Raw genomic sequence first — 16037 nt, forward strand, 5'->3', positions numbered from 1 at the left:
TATAGGTGAAAAAAGACACTAGCAATAAAATACAATTGTGTGGGATGGCACAAATTAGTAGGGTGGTCAAGAAATAGTCATTTTATTAGAGAATCTAGATTTCAAACTCAGACCTTTATAAAAAGGAAGTTCATGCTCATATTTTTTTAAAAAAAGGAATTATCACCAAGAACTAATTTTTTAATGAAATTACCCACTATTTTATTTAATTTACATTATCAAATGAAATCAGTTCAAATGCTACTTGATAATCTAGTATCTTACTTTGGGGACCAAATATAGAGGAAATATATATGGTAAAAATAACCACTGAAAATCCACAAAGAACACTCAGAAATTTAACTAACCAGTATTTCACTATTTTGAACACTTCATTTATAAAAATTTCAACTGCTGTTACTCCATAAGGGGTTTCTGTCACTTCCTATAATTCTTTCTATAATTTATTGATAACATCTTGCTATGTTGGACTCAAGCAGTCCTCCTGCCTCAGCCATCCAAGTGGCTGGGACTATAGACACATGGTACAGTGCTGGTTAGTTCTTCTAATTCTTAAGGATAGTTTCAATAACCTCCAGTAACCTTTGTAAATATAAAAGAAACTCTCCCACCCACCTGCCTACCTGAATATGCTGTATAAGTAACTGGAAAACCTTTAAAATCATACCAACATTATTTCTGTAACTTTCACCAATATGAATGGATTATTTCAGATGCAATTTATTTCACTTCCTGGACTTGCTGAACATATACTATTTTATTTAAACTGTTATTTTTGGGCACCTGCCTGGCAAGCGTGAGGTTCTAAGTTTGATTCCCAGTACCTGTAACAATCTAAATTATTATTTTTGCTGGACATGGTGGTACATGCTTATAATCACACCTACTTGAGAGGCTGAGGCAGGAGGATTCCAAATTTGAGGCCAAGGTAGGTAACTTAGCAAGACCTTATCTCAAAACAAAGTCAAAAGGGCTGGTGAGATAGTTCAGAGAGAACATTTACATAGCACGCATCTAGACTCTAGGTTTGATCTCCAGTACTGGAAACAAAGGCATTATTTTTCTTTTTCATTCATATACTTTCTCTCTGCTGCTTTTGGTGGTGGGGGGGGCAGGGGAGTGGGGGTGTTCAGCTGAATTTACAGAAGTGTATAAATAATGTGATTTCACTGGTAAGTTACCTTGGTGGTAACATGCTTATAAATTAAAAAGGTTAGGAGAGTTAACTCTTGACTACTTTAGAAGCATTTCATGATCCATCCAAAAACTGCCCTTGTCACAATCAAGCAGAGATGCTGAGTGTTCTCCATGGTCAGTGGGAAGTGGGCTTTTCTTCCTCAGAGGTGATCACCACCACTAACAGCACCAGAAAGGAGGGGGAAGAAAGGGACTTCTAATTTCAGGCAAGACCTGGAACACAGAGAAAATAAAGACAAATCCCTGGAAAATTGTAACTAAACTCCACAAGTAATTTCCCAAATGTTTTCTTTCAAAAACCACTATTTTAATTCTATATCTTTTCCTCTCAATATTACACCTAAGGTTCTTTTCAGTGTTATCATTTACAGTAAGCATTCAATACTGCTGTTCTAAACAGAATGATGATCATGGCTTAATTTGTATTAACTTTAGAAAAGATAAACTATGTAATTCTCAAGATGGCTACTGTGTACGTAGAAAGGTCAAATGTTAGTGGCTAAAGATGGCCTGAGAAAAATGTTAGAGGCCTGTGAAGGGCATACTAGTGATGTGATATGAGATGGTGCCCTGAATTTATCCTAAAATCAAATAATCTTTCTATGGGAAACCAATAAATAAGAATGTGTTAGGACTATATTTTCCAAATCCAGCCCAAATCAAAAGGTTTAATAGAGAGAATTTCATACTTTCATGTGTGAGAAGTCTCAAATATTAGCATTTTAGACACTTCTGACTTGCATGTATTAAAATCACAAGAAAGAAATTCATAGTACAAAAAAAAAATTCATAGTACTGTTTTAAAATTCAACTGAACTTTGCAGTCTTTTAGTTCATAGCCTTTATGTCAAAAGCTGGCAAGTCTTAGTGAAGTGCAAACTGAGTATTTGAATATAACCTGTATTTATGCATTTACTGTTTAATTTCCTTCCTAAAATATCACCTTTGTGCTTAAAACATATTTTGCTTACAAAAATTCAATTCCAGCCAGGCATGGTAAGGCATGCCCATTACAGTTACTTGGGAGGCTGAGGCAGAAAGCTGAAGTTAAGACTAGCATGAACAATTTAGTAAGACCCTGTTTTAAAAAATAAAACAAAATGTCAGGTGTGACAGTGCACATCTATAACCCTAGCACTTAGAAGGCTGAGGTACAAGGATTAGCAAGCAAAAGAGAGTCCATAGCCACTCCGAACTATATAGCAAGAACCTGCGCTCCACGCCCCCCACAACAATAACAAGAAACACAAAATTTATTTATGCTGCCCATGGTAGCACCTAGCTGTAATTTAAGCACTCTGGAGGCTGGGGCAAGATTGCTGTGACATTCAAGGTCAGCGTGGGTCACACAGTGAGTTTCAGACTAGCTTGACCTACACAACAATCCCTTGTCTCAAAAAAACAAAAAGCAAAAACAAAATAAATAAAAATGGCTGGGGAAGAAAGACAAACATGAGGTTTTCATAGATAAATGAATGCAACCAGAGACCATACTTACAAGTGAAATAAATCAGACTTACGTGATAACATTGTATTGTTTCCCTAGTGTAAGAAACTGAGGGTAAACAAGATCGAAAATGTACAACAGATATTGTTAAAGGGAAAGGAACTGCTCAAAAGGAAAGAACAACTGGGATGGGGGAAAGGAGAAAAGGAAAAAGAGAAAAAATATATACATATATACACACACAAAGATAGCTAAGATAATTATGCTACTAATTTCTATTAGTTCATTGTAAAGAACAGGTTGTGCATCACTGCATACCTATATTTTGTAATCTGAGCAACTACTTTTAAAATAAAATAACAATATGCAATACATTAACCATTGTTAATATCCTGCTATCTTGGTCTGAAATTCTTTACCATTGTTTTTCTTTCTTAGGAAAAAAAAAAAAAAAAAGCTGGGCATAGTGGCACATGCTTGTAATCCCAGCATATGGGAGGCTGATGCTGGGGGATTGTTGCGAGTTTGAGACCAGCCTGGGCTACAAAGTGAGCTCAAGGCCAGACTGAAATGCACAGCAAGACCCCGACTCAAAAAGACAAACAAACAGATAAATTTTCTTTAAAAAATATTAAGGGGCCGGGGAGATGGCTCAGTGGAGTAAGTGCTTCCCTGGCAAGCACAAGGGCCTGAGTTCAATCCCCGGTTCCGCAAAAAATAATAATAATAATTTTTTAATTTCAAAAAAGAAGAAAAAAGGGCTGGGGATGAAGTTCGTGTGAGGGCCATAGCTTAATCCCTGCTACTGAAGAAAAAAAAATTCATGATTGTTTTAAACGGGGTGGCATAAAAGATACTGTTTCATTAATATCAGGTCCAGTAAAGGATAGAGTCCGTTTTAGAACACAGGGAATGAAACACTGAACTATAAATTTAAAAGGCCAGAATATTTTTATATCTAATATTCTCTTCTTCCTAATGAGCAAATGACGTGGTTATATGTTCCTGGGAACAATCTATAAGAAACCATCAAACTATCAGTTGTTTGCATGAGCAAGAACAACTCGACACCTCCCCCATCCTTTTAGGCAAAAGAACGGATAAGGACCTTGTTAAATTCACCACGTAAACTGTGCATTTCATATGGAAGCTTCACTTATTTCAGTGATGTTTTTTACTATGTAAGTAGGTCATATAATCTATATATAGAATAGGAACAAGGAGCAAAGAACAAGTAAATAACGGCTATCAGGCTAGCTAATATGCCAGTGCTTAGGTCCCCTTTTCAATTAAAAAAAAAAAAATCCCCTTGATGTAAATATAAGGTTTCTTTCCCCCCACTTAAAAGGTAGCCAAGGGTAAAGGTTGCTGTCAATCTGAAATCCCAATCCAAAAACTGGACATCTTTGCTCTCTTGCTTTTTGCTTTAACAATCCAAAGTATCTTGCAATTAACTAAAACCATTTTATCTTCTCAAGCCTAGTGTGTTTACATGTGCTGCCTTTATTGTGCAGAAGAATCATTTCCTGCTTCTCTACTTGTAAATTTCCATTTAGCCAAGGCTCAGGTCAGATGTTTCTTACTTCGTGAAAAATTTAAGTAGTTTTTGCACTTACTGTACTTTTTTCATGGGTATTACTATTACATAGAATGGTCTTGTAATATAATTGTGTTTGCAAATCTTTGGCCCTAATAGGCAAACTCTGAGATCAGAGACCAAAAAATATTAGACAGAGGACTCTTTGAAGTGTCTAGCACAAGATAATTGCTAGTTGCTGAATCAGTACCTTCTATACATTTTTGCACAATGCTGTCAGATTTCAACTCCCCAAAGAACATCAGTAGTGGCCCCACTGAAGATGCCTAGAACCTCTGGGTTGTAACTTTGGTGTGACTTTTCATATAGCTCTGACTTTTCTGAATTAATCCAATTTATTCTACAGAACTCAGAGCCATTTTAAGTCATTCTAGGTGGTCCCACTATGCTGCTACCAGTACCTTAACAACCCCTGCCTTTACAAGCCTGAGCAGAGCACATGTATTGGTCACAGCTGCTTTCTATCTTCTGTCTGGTAAAATCTGATGTTTATTTGTTTTTTTCTATACAGCAATAAATGGTTAAAGTATCACAGAATTGTACTTGACAACTATTAATAGTTGCTGCCTCAGTTTTGTCATTTCTTTTTCCTGTAGCCAAATCATCACCTAGCTAGTTAGCTATAGTTCTGAGAATTAAGAAAGATCTTGAAATCAAATTTTATTGGCACTCTATTGTTTTTAAATATTTATCATGAAATTCATATCCCCAACTCCTAACATTGAATCCTGGTCCTTGGGCATTAATAGGTAAGTGCTCTACTGTCCAGCTACATCCCCAGCCCCTCTTCCTGTATCTTATCTGAGTGGAATAATGAGTTTTTAAAGAATAAGGCACATGCCTGAATCCAAGCAGTTGGAAGGTTAATGCAGGAGGATCACTGTGAGTTCCAGGCCAACATGGGCTACAGTGAGTTCAATGCTAGCCTCAGTTACATAGCGAGACTCTGCCTTTGAAAACAACAAAATGGCACACAAGAATCTGGGGTTTTGTGAGGCTCACAGATGTCAGATTTTGAAGGAAGTAAGATTCATGCATATTTTTCTAAGTCAGTGTCCTTCACATTTCATTGTTTCTAAAGGGTAGTTAGTGTGTGAGGCCAGGAACATAGTTTAGTGTTACTGCACCTGCCTGGAAAGCAGAAGGTCATGAGTTCAATTTACAGCACTGGTGGAAAAAAAGGCTAGTGTGAAGCAGAACTCAATGTGGATATGAGTGAAAGCTTACTGTGGTCCTCAGACTATAACTGGATTCAAAGAACACTATTTTTTTCTCTGGCGGGAAGAGTCTGATGAGACAGGAATTCTCTCAAGGTACACTAAAGGTAGTGTGAATGGCCATGCTCTCTGGAAACAACAATTTAACAATATGGATACAGAATTCTAAAGATATTTCTTCCTTTTCACATTTTCAAGAATCCGTATGCAAGAAGTCAGAGATAAAGACAATACTTATATAATCAAAAAATTATAATAAAAATGTTAAATTATGGTTTATCCATTTTTAAAATATGTGGTTACCTGGACTGATATTTGAGGGTTTTTCTTTTTGATATTAGAGTTTTTTAATGAGAGCAAATAATTTTTATAATATATTATTTGAAAAAACAATTTTACCTCGTATATCTAGTTGTAGTGTTAGCTATGTTATACATACATACATAAAAAAGATGACAAAGAAATATAAGCCTAAAGGTAATTCTCAGGTGGTGAAATTATGGATATATGTTATTATCTTCTGGATATTTTCTGAAGAGCCCTAATATTCTACAAAAGTCAGTATATTTTTATATAAAGAATAAAGCTATTTTAAAAATAAAAGATGCCCATCAACAGCTAAGTGCTATAGCTGTACAATAGAACACTCGGGCCAGGGAGATGGCTCAGTGGAATAAGTGCTTCCCTGGCAAGCGCAAGGGCCTGAGTTCAATCCCCGGTTCTGCAAAAAAAAATAAAATAAAATAAATTGATGAACTGTTATTGAAAAAAAAAAAACCAAAAAACAATAGAATACTCTTAGGGTTGGGAAGATAGCTCAGTAGAATAAGCACTTGCCTGGCAAGCGCAGGGTCCTGAGTTTAATCCCAGGTATTGCAAAAAAAAAAAAAAAAAAAAAAAAAAAAAAAAGGAATATCCTTTAGTTATAAAAAGAGTAATGTTTTGACACATGCTACAATATAGATGACATTGGAAATATGTCGAAGTAAAATTGGTATGAAATGACAAACATTGTTGGGCCGGCAAGATAGCTCAGTGGACTAAGTGCCTGCTTATCCAAGCTCAGGGACTGGGGTTCGATTCCTGGCACCACATGCTGCACTGGCCCCACTCCCAGGCATGCTGAGCCAGCCACCAAGACCAGATGTGGTGGTGCATGCCTGTAATCTTGGTGCTGCGGAAGCTGAAAACAGGAGGATTACTATGAGTCCAAGCTGCACTGAGAGACCCTGCACAAAATATATTTTAAAAAAAAGATAAACACTGAGTGTATGGTTCTACTTTATAAAATATCTAAAATAGGGGAATCCATAAAGTACAAAGAACATTAAAGGTTACAAGAGTCTGGGTTAGAGAACAGGGAATTTAATTAATGAGTACAGAATTTCAGATGGACAAGATACAAAACTTCTGAAGCTGGGTGGTAGCAACAGTGATTGTCAAAGTAACTAATGTCACTTAATTGTACAGTTAAAATGACCTAAACACTGTGGCATATTCCTATAATTTCAGCTATTCAGCAGGCTGAGGCAGGAGGACTGAGTTTCCAGCCCAGTATGGGAAACTTAAATGTTACCCTGTCTCAAATAAATAAAGGAAATAAACAAGTAAGCAAGCAAACTAGCAAGAAGGGTATACTGGTACATGCCTAAAATCCCCACAGTCTAAGAGGCTAAGATAGAAGACTGCCAAGTTTGAGTCTAGTCTTAGAACTTTAGCAATTCAGTTTAGACCCTGTTCTTAAAATAAAAAATAAAAGGGCTCAGAATGTAGCTTTGTAGGTCCTGGGTTCAATCCCCAGGACCAGGTGGGGGTGGATAGCTTAGTGGTATGGTAGTATGATCCAAGTTTGACCTCTCATACTAACTCCTCTAAAAGAAAAATTAAAGAAGTGAAAATGGCAAACTCTGTGTTGTATGTATTTCTACATGATTAAGTAAAACAGATGGTACAGAATAAGGTAAATGGCATAGGATGGGCATAATACTTCCTTTCTACTCTCCTATACTAAGAATTATCCATCAATCAGCTGAGGCTCTAGCTACGGAGAGAAGAAAGTGTGATAATCACCAGCCAGTAAAGTTTGGCCTTCCTCTGCACAACTGGTTCAGGAAAAATAACCAAGAAAAAGAAGGCATTAAATATTAAAATGTATACAATAATACAATTTACATTCCCAGCCTTAAGCTTTCTCCCAAACCTCAGCTCCTTAATTTCTTAGACAGCAATTCCATTTTAAATAACTTAATATGCCATATCCAGACTCATCACAGGAAATCAGCATGTTAGATGATAAACAATGAATGAAATAAACAATGAATAAACTCCATCCTGCCTTCAAGACTATTCAAATCTGTGACTATGGATGCAAAAGTCCTGAATAAAATACTCACAAACCCAATTCAACAATACTTTAAAAAGACCACTGGGGCTGGCCAAATAGCTCAGCAGACAGGTACAGGGGCTGAGGGTTTGATTTCTAGGCCTGCAGTGCTGGCCCCACCCCCAGGGCACGCTGAGATGGCAATTGAGACTGGGCGTGGCACACACCTGTAATCCCAGCTCTTGGGAGGCTGTAAACAGGCGGATCACTATGAGTCTGATCTAGTAGTGAAACCCTGAACACCCTGTAGAGCCTTCCCTAAAATACAAAATAAATAAATAAATAAATCATATATCATGATCAACATGGTTTCTTTCCAGGGAGGCAAGGATGGTTCAATATATACAAATCAATAACCACATAAAATCAAGGATAAAAATATCACATCATCATAACTAATACAGAAAAAGCCTTGGACATGATAAAAGCCCTGAAGAAAGTAAGTATCTCTCAATACAGTGAAAGTCACACATGACAAACCCATAGCCAACACCATTCTGGACAGGAAAAACTCCAAAGTATTTCCTCAAAATTAGGAGAGGGGCAAGGATGTCTGATTTCACCACTACTATTCAACTTTGTATATGGAATTTTAACTGCAGCAATCAGGTGAGAAAGGAATGAAGGGGATAGAAATAGGAAGAAAGAAGTCAAATTATCCTTGTTTGAAGATATGTTCCTGTACTTCAAAGACCCTTAAACTACCAGAAGACTTTTATGGCTGATAAATAACTTCAGAAAAGTAGCAGGATCTAAAAACAGCATTTAAAAAACCAATAGCTTTTCTGTATACCAAAAATGAACAGGCTGAGAAAGAATTAGGGAAAAAAAAAAAACTCCATTCATTCATGATAGTCTAACCACGGATAATTTACAGTGAAATTCTACAGTGAAAATTTTAGGACACTAAAACAAAACAAAACAAAACTGAAGATACTGGAAGATGAGAAGACCTCCCATATTAATCAGTGGGCAGAATTAATATTGTTATAATGCCATATTACCAAAAGCAATTAGTAGATTCAATGCAAGCAAAAAACCAATGACATTCTTTTTGTGTGTGCGTGTGTAACCAGTGATTGAACTCAGGCCCTTGCGCTTACTGAGCCATCTCCTTGGCCCCCAAATGACATTCTTCATACAACTAGAAAACACAAAAATTATAAAGTTCATTGGAAACAAAGAAGACCTAGATTAGTCAAAGCAATCTTAAGCAAAAAGTACAAGGCGGGAGGTATCACAGTATATGATTTCAAATTATAATACAACGCCACAATAGCAAAAATAGCTTGGTACTTGCACAAAAACGGACACACTGATCAATGGGACATAACAGAGAATATAGAAACTAGATTCTATCACGCTGTATAAAATTCAAAATGGACCAAACACCTAAGCATAAGCTGGAAACTCTGAAACTGCTAAAAACAAGAGAAACATCTGAAGCCACAGATCTAAACAAAGGCTTCCTGACTAGGACTCTAGCATAGGAAATAATAGCAAGAATCATCAAATGGGATTCCATCAAATTAAAAAGTTTCTGCATAGCTGGGCATGGTGACACATGATGGTAATCCCAGAATGCAGCTGGCTGAGGCACAAGGATCACCATGAGATCAGGGGCAGCATGGGCAGTAGTGAGTTCAAAGCCAGCCCCAACTACATAGTGAGACCCTGTCTCAGAAAACCAAAAGAAAATATTTTTTTGTACAATAAAAGAAACTAAAGAGTGAAGAAACTACAGAATGGGAGAAAATCATTGGCAGCTACTCTTCTGAAAGAGGATTAATATATAGACTTACATAAAGAACTTAAAAAAACACCAAAAAATCAAATAGCCCAATCAACAAACTGACAAATGAACAGATACGTCTCAAAAGAAGTAGTAAAATGACCAACAGGTGTATGAAAAATGTTCAGCATCTTCTCCTATTAAAGAAATGAAAATCAAAACAACGCCAAGGTTTCATCTCACCCAAGTCAGAATGGCTATTGTGAATATAAAAGGCAATACCGGCTGGTAAGGATGAGGGAAGAAAGGAATCCTTTTACACTTGCTAAAAACGTAAGCAGGATAGCCACTATGGAAATCAGTATGAAGGTTCCCTAAAAAGTAAAAATACAGCTACCATCTGATCAAGCTATACTACTTCTCAGAATATGTCCTTGCAATAAAAGTCAGAAAACTATAGGGATACCTGCATACCCATGATTTACTGCTGCACAATTCACAATAGCCACGATATGGAACCAGTCTAGGTACCCATCAAGAGATAAATGAATAGGGAAAATGTAGCACATATACACAAAGGAGTATTACTCAGTAGTAAAGAACACAATTTTGTTATTTGCAAGAAAACGGGAAGTAGAGATCATAATGTTGAATGAAATAAGCCACATTCAACAAATACTGCAGGCTCTCCAGGTGTGTGTGTGTGTGTGTGTGTGTGTGTGTGTGTGTGTGTGTAGATGATGTGAAAATGTAAGGGAAAATATTAGAAAAGAGAAAGGGAATAAAGGGGAGGGGCTTAAGAAATGGAGATAACAGGGATTGATATAATCAAAATATATGCATTGAAAACCAGTATCTTTATTTTTAAATTTTTAAAATTTTTATTTTAAAGAGAATAGAAAAATAATAGATTAAGAAATTAGAAACAATACATAATTTTTAAACAAAGATGATATATATTCAACAATGGTTGTTATACTGCATTGCTGTCTTCAATGTATTTGCTCAGCTTGCCAGACATAAGTATGTAAAACTGATAAATACAAATTTTAAGCATTAACTGCTACCTTTAAAGAAACAACAGGAATTAGTATACAACCATTTTAGCTATCCTGTGCACATACATGATTTTTTCTCCTTCCTTTTTTTTTGCTTTTTCTCATTTCCCTCTTCACAACTATATATTCCTTTTGAGTAGTTTCTTTCCTTTTTACTATATCATACCTTTCAGATTTTATTTACTCTTTCAGGTCTAACACTAGGGAGACAATACAATGTTTACACATGTGGGTTTATTTCACTTACCAGTATTGTTTCTAGTTGCATCCATTTAAATGTAATAGCCTCTAGTTTATCTTTCTTATAGCTACACTTTATAAAAAGACCATATCTTTTTAATCTACTCCTCTGTTGAGGGGCATTTGGGTTGTTTCCAAGATTCAGCTATGACAAATTATGTTGCTATAAACAAGGGTGAACATGTATCACTGAGATAAGATGTTTTCAGTTCTTCTGGAAAAATATCCAGGAGGGAAATAGCTAAGTCCAATGGGACCTCTAATCCTAGTTTTTTGAGAAACCCCCATGCTGATTTCCACAGAAGCTGTACTAGTCTACACTCCCACCAACACTGGAGAAGGGTTCCTTTTTCCCCACATCCTCTCCAGCATTTGTTATTAGTTGATGTCCTTATAACAGCCATTCTTTCTGGGGTGAGATGGAATCTCAGCATTGTTTTAATTTGCATTTCTTAACTGACCAGTGCTGCTGAACATTTTTTTTTTTTTGGTATATTTATTTTCCATTTGTATTTCTTCCTCTGAGAAGAGTGCATTCATCTCAGATGCCCATTTTTGGATTGAGTCTTTGAATTATGAGGGCCTGATTTTTTAAAACTGTTTATATATTGTTGGTTAAAATTTCCAAATTTATGGGTTTTCTTTTCACTCCATTGATTTCTTTTGATGTGCAGAAATTTTTCAAAAAGATGAGATCCCAACCATTGATTCTTGGAAGTATTTCTTGTGCCGTTTGGTTTTTGTTCATGAACTCCCCACCTACCCCTATGTCTTTAAGAAATCTACCTACTTTCTCTTCCAGTAGATTTAGTGTTCCTGTTTTAATGTTTAGATCTCTAATCTATTTTGATTTTAGTTCAGTACATGGTGATAGACATGGATCTAGTTTTAGTATTCAGCATGTGAAAAGGCAGTTTTTCCAGCAACATTTGTTAAAGAGGCTATTTTTCTGCCAGTATATGTGTTTGGCCCTTTTGCCAAAGATAAAGTGGCTGAGTGTTTGTAGTTGTGTCTGCATCTTTTAGTGCACTCCACTGATCATAAGGTCTGGGTTTTTTTGTCAGTACCATGATGATTTTGTCACAGTAGCTTTGTAGTATAATGTCAAGTCAGGGATTATAATGTATCTTGCCTTTGTTGGCCAGGACTGCCTTTGCTATTCTAGGTCTTTTCTTGTGTCTCTAGATCTGTGAGATATGCTTCAGGAGTATAGCCATCTTCACAATGTTGGTTCTTCCTATTCATGAGCAAGAAATGTATCTTCTTCAACCTCTTTTTTCAGTGCTGTAATTTTCCTTGTATAGATCTTTTCCATTGTTAGATTAATTCCTAAGTATTTTATTTTTTGGATGCTACTGTGAAAGGTAGAAACTCAGTATTTTTAAAAATTAGTAGGCACTAATAATAAAAGGGGGAAAAATAAACCTTAATCTGAACCATCACTTAATAACGAATGGTTCCTTAATAAAGAACCATTCATTATATACCACAATATGAGATAATAATAAATGTTTAACAGAGCAACTTAAGCACAAGGCAGTAGAAGTACAGAAGGGTTCATAGCTATGCCTACAAAGATTAAAGAAGACTTGGCAAGAAGTAGAATTAGATCCTGATTAAGACAGAAACTGTCCTCTGAACAACTACTCTGAATATGCAATATATTAACCACTGTTATTGTATTATCTTGTTTTGAAATTGTTTCATTGTTTTTGTTTTCCTCTCTTTAAAATATATCCTCTAATATAAGAATAAGACTATAAATCAAACTGAACAATTAAAGCACATGAATCAGAGGGTGCTTTTAGGGACTCTTTCCACATAAATCTGCTAAACTCCTGAAAAATGGAACAGATCCTAATGTTGACGGACTCATCAGGGGAAGAAAGGTAACAACATGATCACTATATTCAACTAGATTGTTAAATAAGCATATTAAACATGTCAAAGAACCTAACATTTTCAGAAATTTGCTTCTAGATCATCATACTCTGTAAATTTGCCTTTCTGTTAGGAGCTGCTGAAGCTGGAAACTGATCATATGTAGGAGGGCAAGATGAGGCCTCACTGCCTCAGTCAAGCTACCTCAATCTTGTAAAAAACATCCTGCCTGGACATTGTGGGCTATTACTCACTAGGCAAAACTATGTCTTGCAACTTTGTGTAAATAAAGGCCCTTACTGTTGTTCTGGGGGTCCTCTGGCCAACCAGGCAGAGGGGCTATCATCTGATGCAGCTTTGTGTTCTTGTCTATCTTTCCTTATTCCTACTGCCATTAGCCCGTATAACAGATCACACTGAGAGACCAAGGGATCCCAAAAGAATTCATTCCTAGAACCTGGCCCTTAATTTTGTCTTTGAACAATCTATGACACTACCCTGTCCCTTACTTTTTAATGGCTTTAAGTTTGTCTTTGGTAATATATAAAATAAATCTATGTATAACTTATTATACCAAGTCAATAAATTAATGAATACATAAAAATTACTTGTCTTAACCCAAACACTCCTTCAGTTTTAAACATTTCTGAAGAGAACTTAACTTTGGAAAATAATAATATTCATCACCAACATTGATACCTCATAAAAATTTAAAACTTTACTTGACAAAGGTGTACTTGGGAACTTATCAATCTTTGACTCATTTGATGCTTGAAAGGTCTAAGCACAGAATACACTGTAATAATTTTATTTTTTTTTTTATTTTTTTTTAGAGTGTTGCATCCTTCCAATGTTTATTGCAGGACAATTTGTAATGGTTAAATCTTACAAGCAGCACATATGCCCATCAATAGACAAATTGCGGTAGATTAAGTGTCAATTTGTAACACCCAGATGAACAGGATCAGCATGGTACTGGGTGTGGAAGGCCCACCTGAGGATTGTTGCTAGCAGAATGAAAGGAAAATTAGAGGGGAAGTGCCTGTGCTGTCGATTCTCCTGCTGGCATTCTTGATATGAACCTGCCTCTTCTCATCATGGGAGGAGTTCGGGTCCTCACTGTTACGGAGGATAGCTATATTTCTCTTTGGGTAGCTCTGGTCTTACTTTGAGCCTTGCTTCCAGGCTCCAGTGCAGATGCCTCAGCCTGCTGGCACAGATCTTTCATCCTGCTGAAGCAGACTTTCTTCCAGCACTAACCGTTCAGCCTTCCCAGGGCATATGCTTGATACAGACTTCAATAAGACATTGTCATGGGCACTAGGCCTCCAGCTGGATGTGTACAGGAGACTGCCACGGGGTCTAGGTCTTCAACTGGATTCTTTGGGTTTCTAATGCATAGACAGATCTCTGGTGCATTTCTACATTTGACTGTTTGGATGAATATTATGTTATAAATTATGTGTCTTGTATTAAATCTATTCACTTGCAATTCAGGGCCTGGGCTAGGACTGGATCTCAAAAATGGAAGGATTTTTTTTTTTTTTCTCCGAATGCCTTCAAGGCAGGTTTGGCTGGCTTGAGTTGTGGGGATCAAACCACGGCAACCTGAGCCTGACTGCTTTGTTGAAACAGCCACTTAAAGAACTCAGCTAAGGGGCAGGCTCCCAATAATTTTTAACAGTGGCAATAACTTCTTCTTTTCAAGTTTTTAATCTGATTACCTCTCTGAAAAAAGTGGTGGCACTGGGTATCTAATCCAAAAGCACTCACAACTCTTGTTGCATAGGTCCTGCTTTACCTTGGTCTTAACCCTGCAGCAGAAAAGTATAAAAACGAAGTGTAAGAAGTAAAGCCATGCTGTTATGTTGAGCTGTAGGGGACTCAGGTCAACAATTTCTGACATTGCCAGTGAAGCGGAAGACCCATTACTATTATGGACTACTGAACTCTTTTAGAATATTTTGCTGAGTTTATACACCCGTAATATTTAAATGATGGAACTTTACAAAAAAAGGGGATACAGAATAATGTCCATTTTGTATCTGTATATTCAAAGTGGTTAGGATATAGTTACATTCTATTAATGAATAGAGGGATTTGTTCTAATGGTGTTTGTAAATAGGATATCATGTCCGCATCTTGTACAGCAAATAACCACTAGGAAGAGAGTATGCAATGTGTTAATTATTGAAACTGTCCTACGGATTTGGTTTGAAACTGTCTCATTGCTATTTGTTTCTCAATAAAATTATGGAAAAAAAAATCCAAAAGCACTCTACCATTGAGCTACATCCCCAGCCCTCCTTATTTTTCATTTCAAGACAAAATCTTGCTAAGTTGTCCAGGCTGGCCCTGAAACTGTGACCCTCTTGCTTCAGCCTCTCACATACTGGGATCATTGGCTTAAAAGGCTATGCTCAGTTTATCTGTTTTTCTTAAACTAACAAAAGCCAAAAAGATAGTATCTTCCTCAGTTCAGCACTTAACAAGTTTAAAATATCCCTAAAAAACAAATCTATAATGAGTGTAGCTTCTATTTTAAGTCATGTATTTAGCTTCTAAGTCATACACATTTTTCATACTTTAAGCATTTCTTGAAAATTATGTTTTTATATATATTATATTTAATGTAGCATCTTTCTTCCCTCACACGAAGCTGTTTTTAATGCAAAAGTGTGTGAGCAAGGGAGTTTATATAAAATATATTAGATGTACCTAAAAATTTATTTTAGGTCTGCAAAAATACTATAATTATAGAAAACACAAATATTTTGTTTCTAAAAAACTCAATTTTAGAAGACAAGAAGAAAAACTCTTTACTTTAGGTTCAAATATGCAGAAACTTTACAGTTGCTACCCTATATTGTTATTCAATGGATATTTCCTCAGCTATCTAATCAGTTAGAAGTCAATGCACAAGGAGTGCGGTTGCGGGGATCTGGGAACCAGCAAAAGTGTACACATTCCTTTTGTATACTGAGCTATTCACTAATGTTTTGAGGGACCTGATGCCTCAGAAAGTTAAAACTGCAATGATACTTTCAACAACAAAGAATTGACAAATGCAGTTTTGTGTTAGAATAAAAGTATATACAGAGGGGCCGGGAGATGGCTCAGTAGGATAAGCGCTTGACTGGCAAACGCAAGGATCTGAGTTCAATCCCCGGTTCCGCCAAAAAAATAAAAAAATAAGTAAATAAATAAAAATAAAAATTAAAGTGCTTGCCTGGCAAGTTCAAGGTCATGAGTTCAATCCCCAGTACCACCAAAAAAAAAAAAAAA

General features: G+C 36.2%; 1 protein-coding gene across 2 annotated transcripts in view; it reads right to left on the reverse strand.

The window, feature by feature from the left end:
- Positions 1-1157: 1157 nt before the first annotated feature.
- Positions 1158-16037, reverse strand: part of Btf3l4 (basic transcription factor 3 like 4) — a 29383-nt gene continuing 14503 nt past the window's right edge. The window contains exon 4 of one of the 2 annotated variants that reach the window (XM_023724217.1): positions 1158-1410. In XM_023724217.1, coding sequence (XP_023579985.1) covers positions 1357-1410 — 54 coding nt within the window. In that variant the 3' untranslated portion in view covers positions 1158-1356. The remainder of the gene's footprint in view (positions 1411-16037) is intronic. The other variant, XM_012516453.2, reaches the window with a different exon arrangement.

Source organism: Octodon degus, unplaced genomic scaffold (assembly GCF_000260255.1).
Source record: "Octodon degus isolate 3935 unplaced genomic scaffold, OctDeg1.0 scaffold00107, whole genome shotgun sequence".
In the NCBI taxonomy this organism is placed as follows: domain Eukaryota; kingdom Metazoa; phylum Chordata; class Mammalia; order Rodentia; family Octodontidae; genus Octodon; species Octodon degus.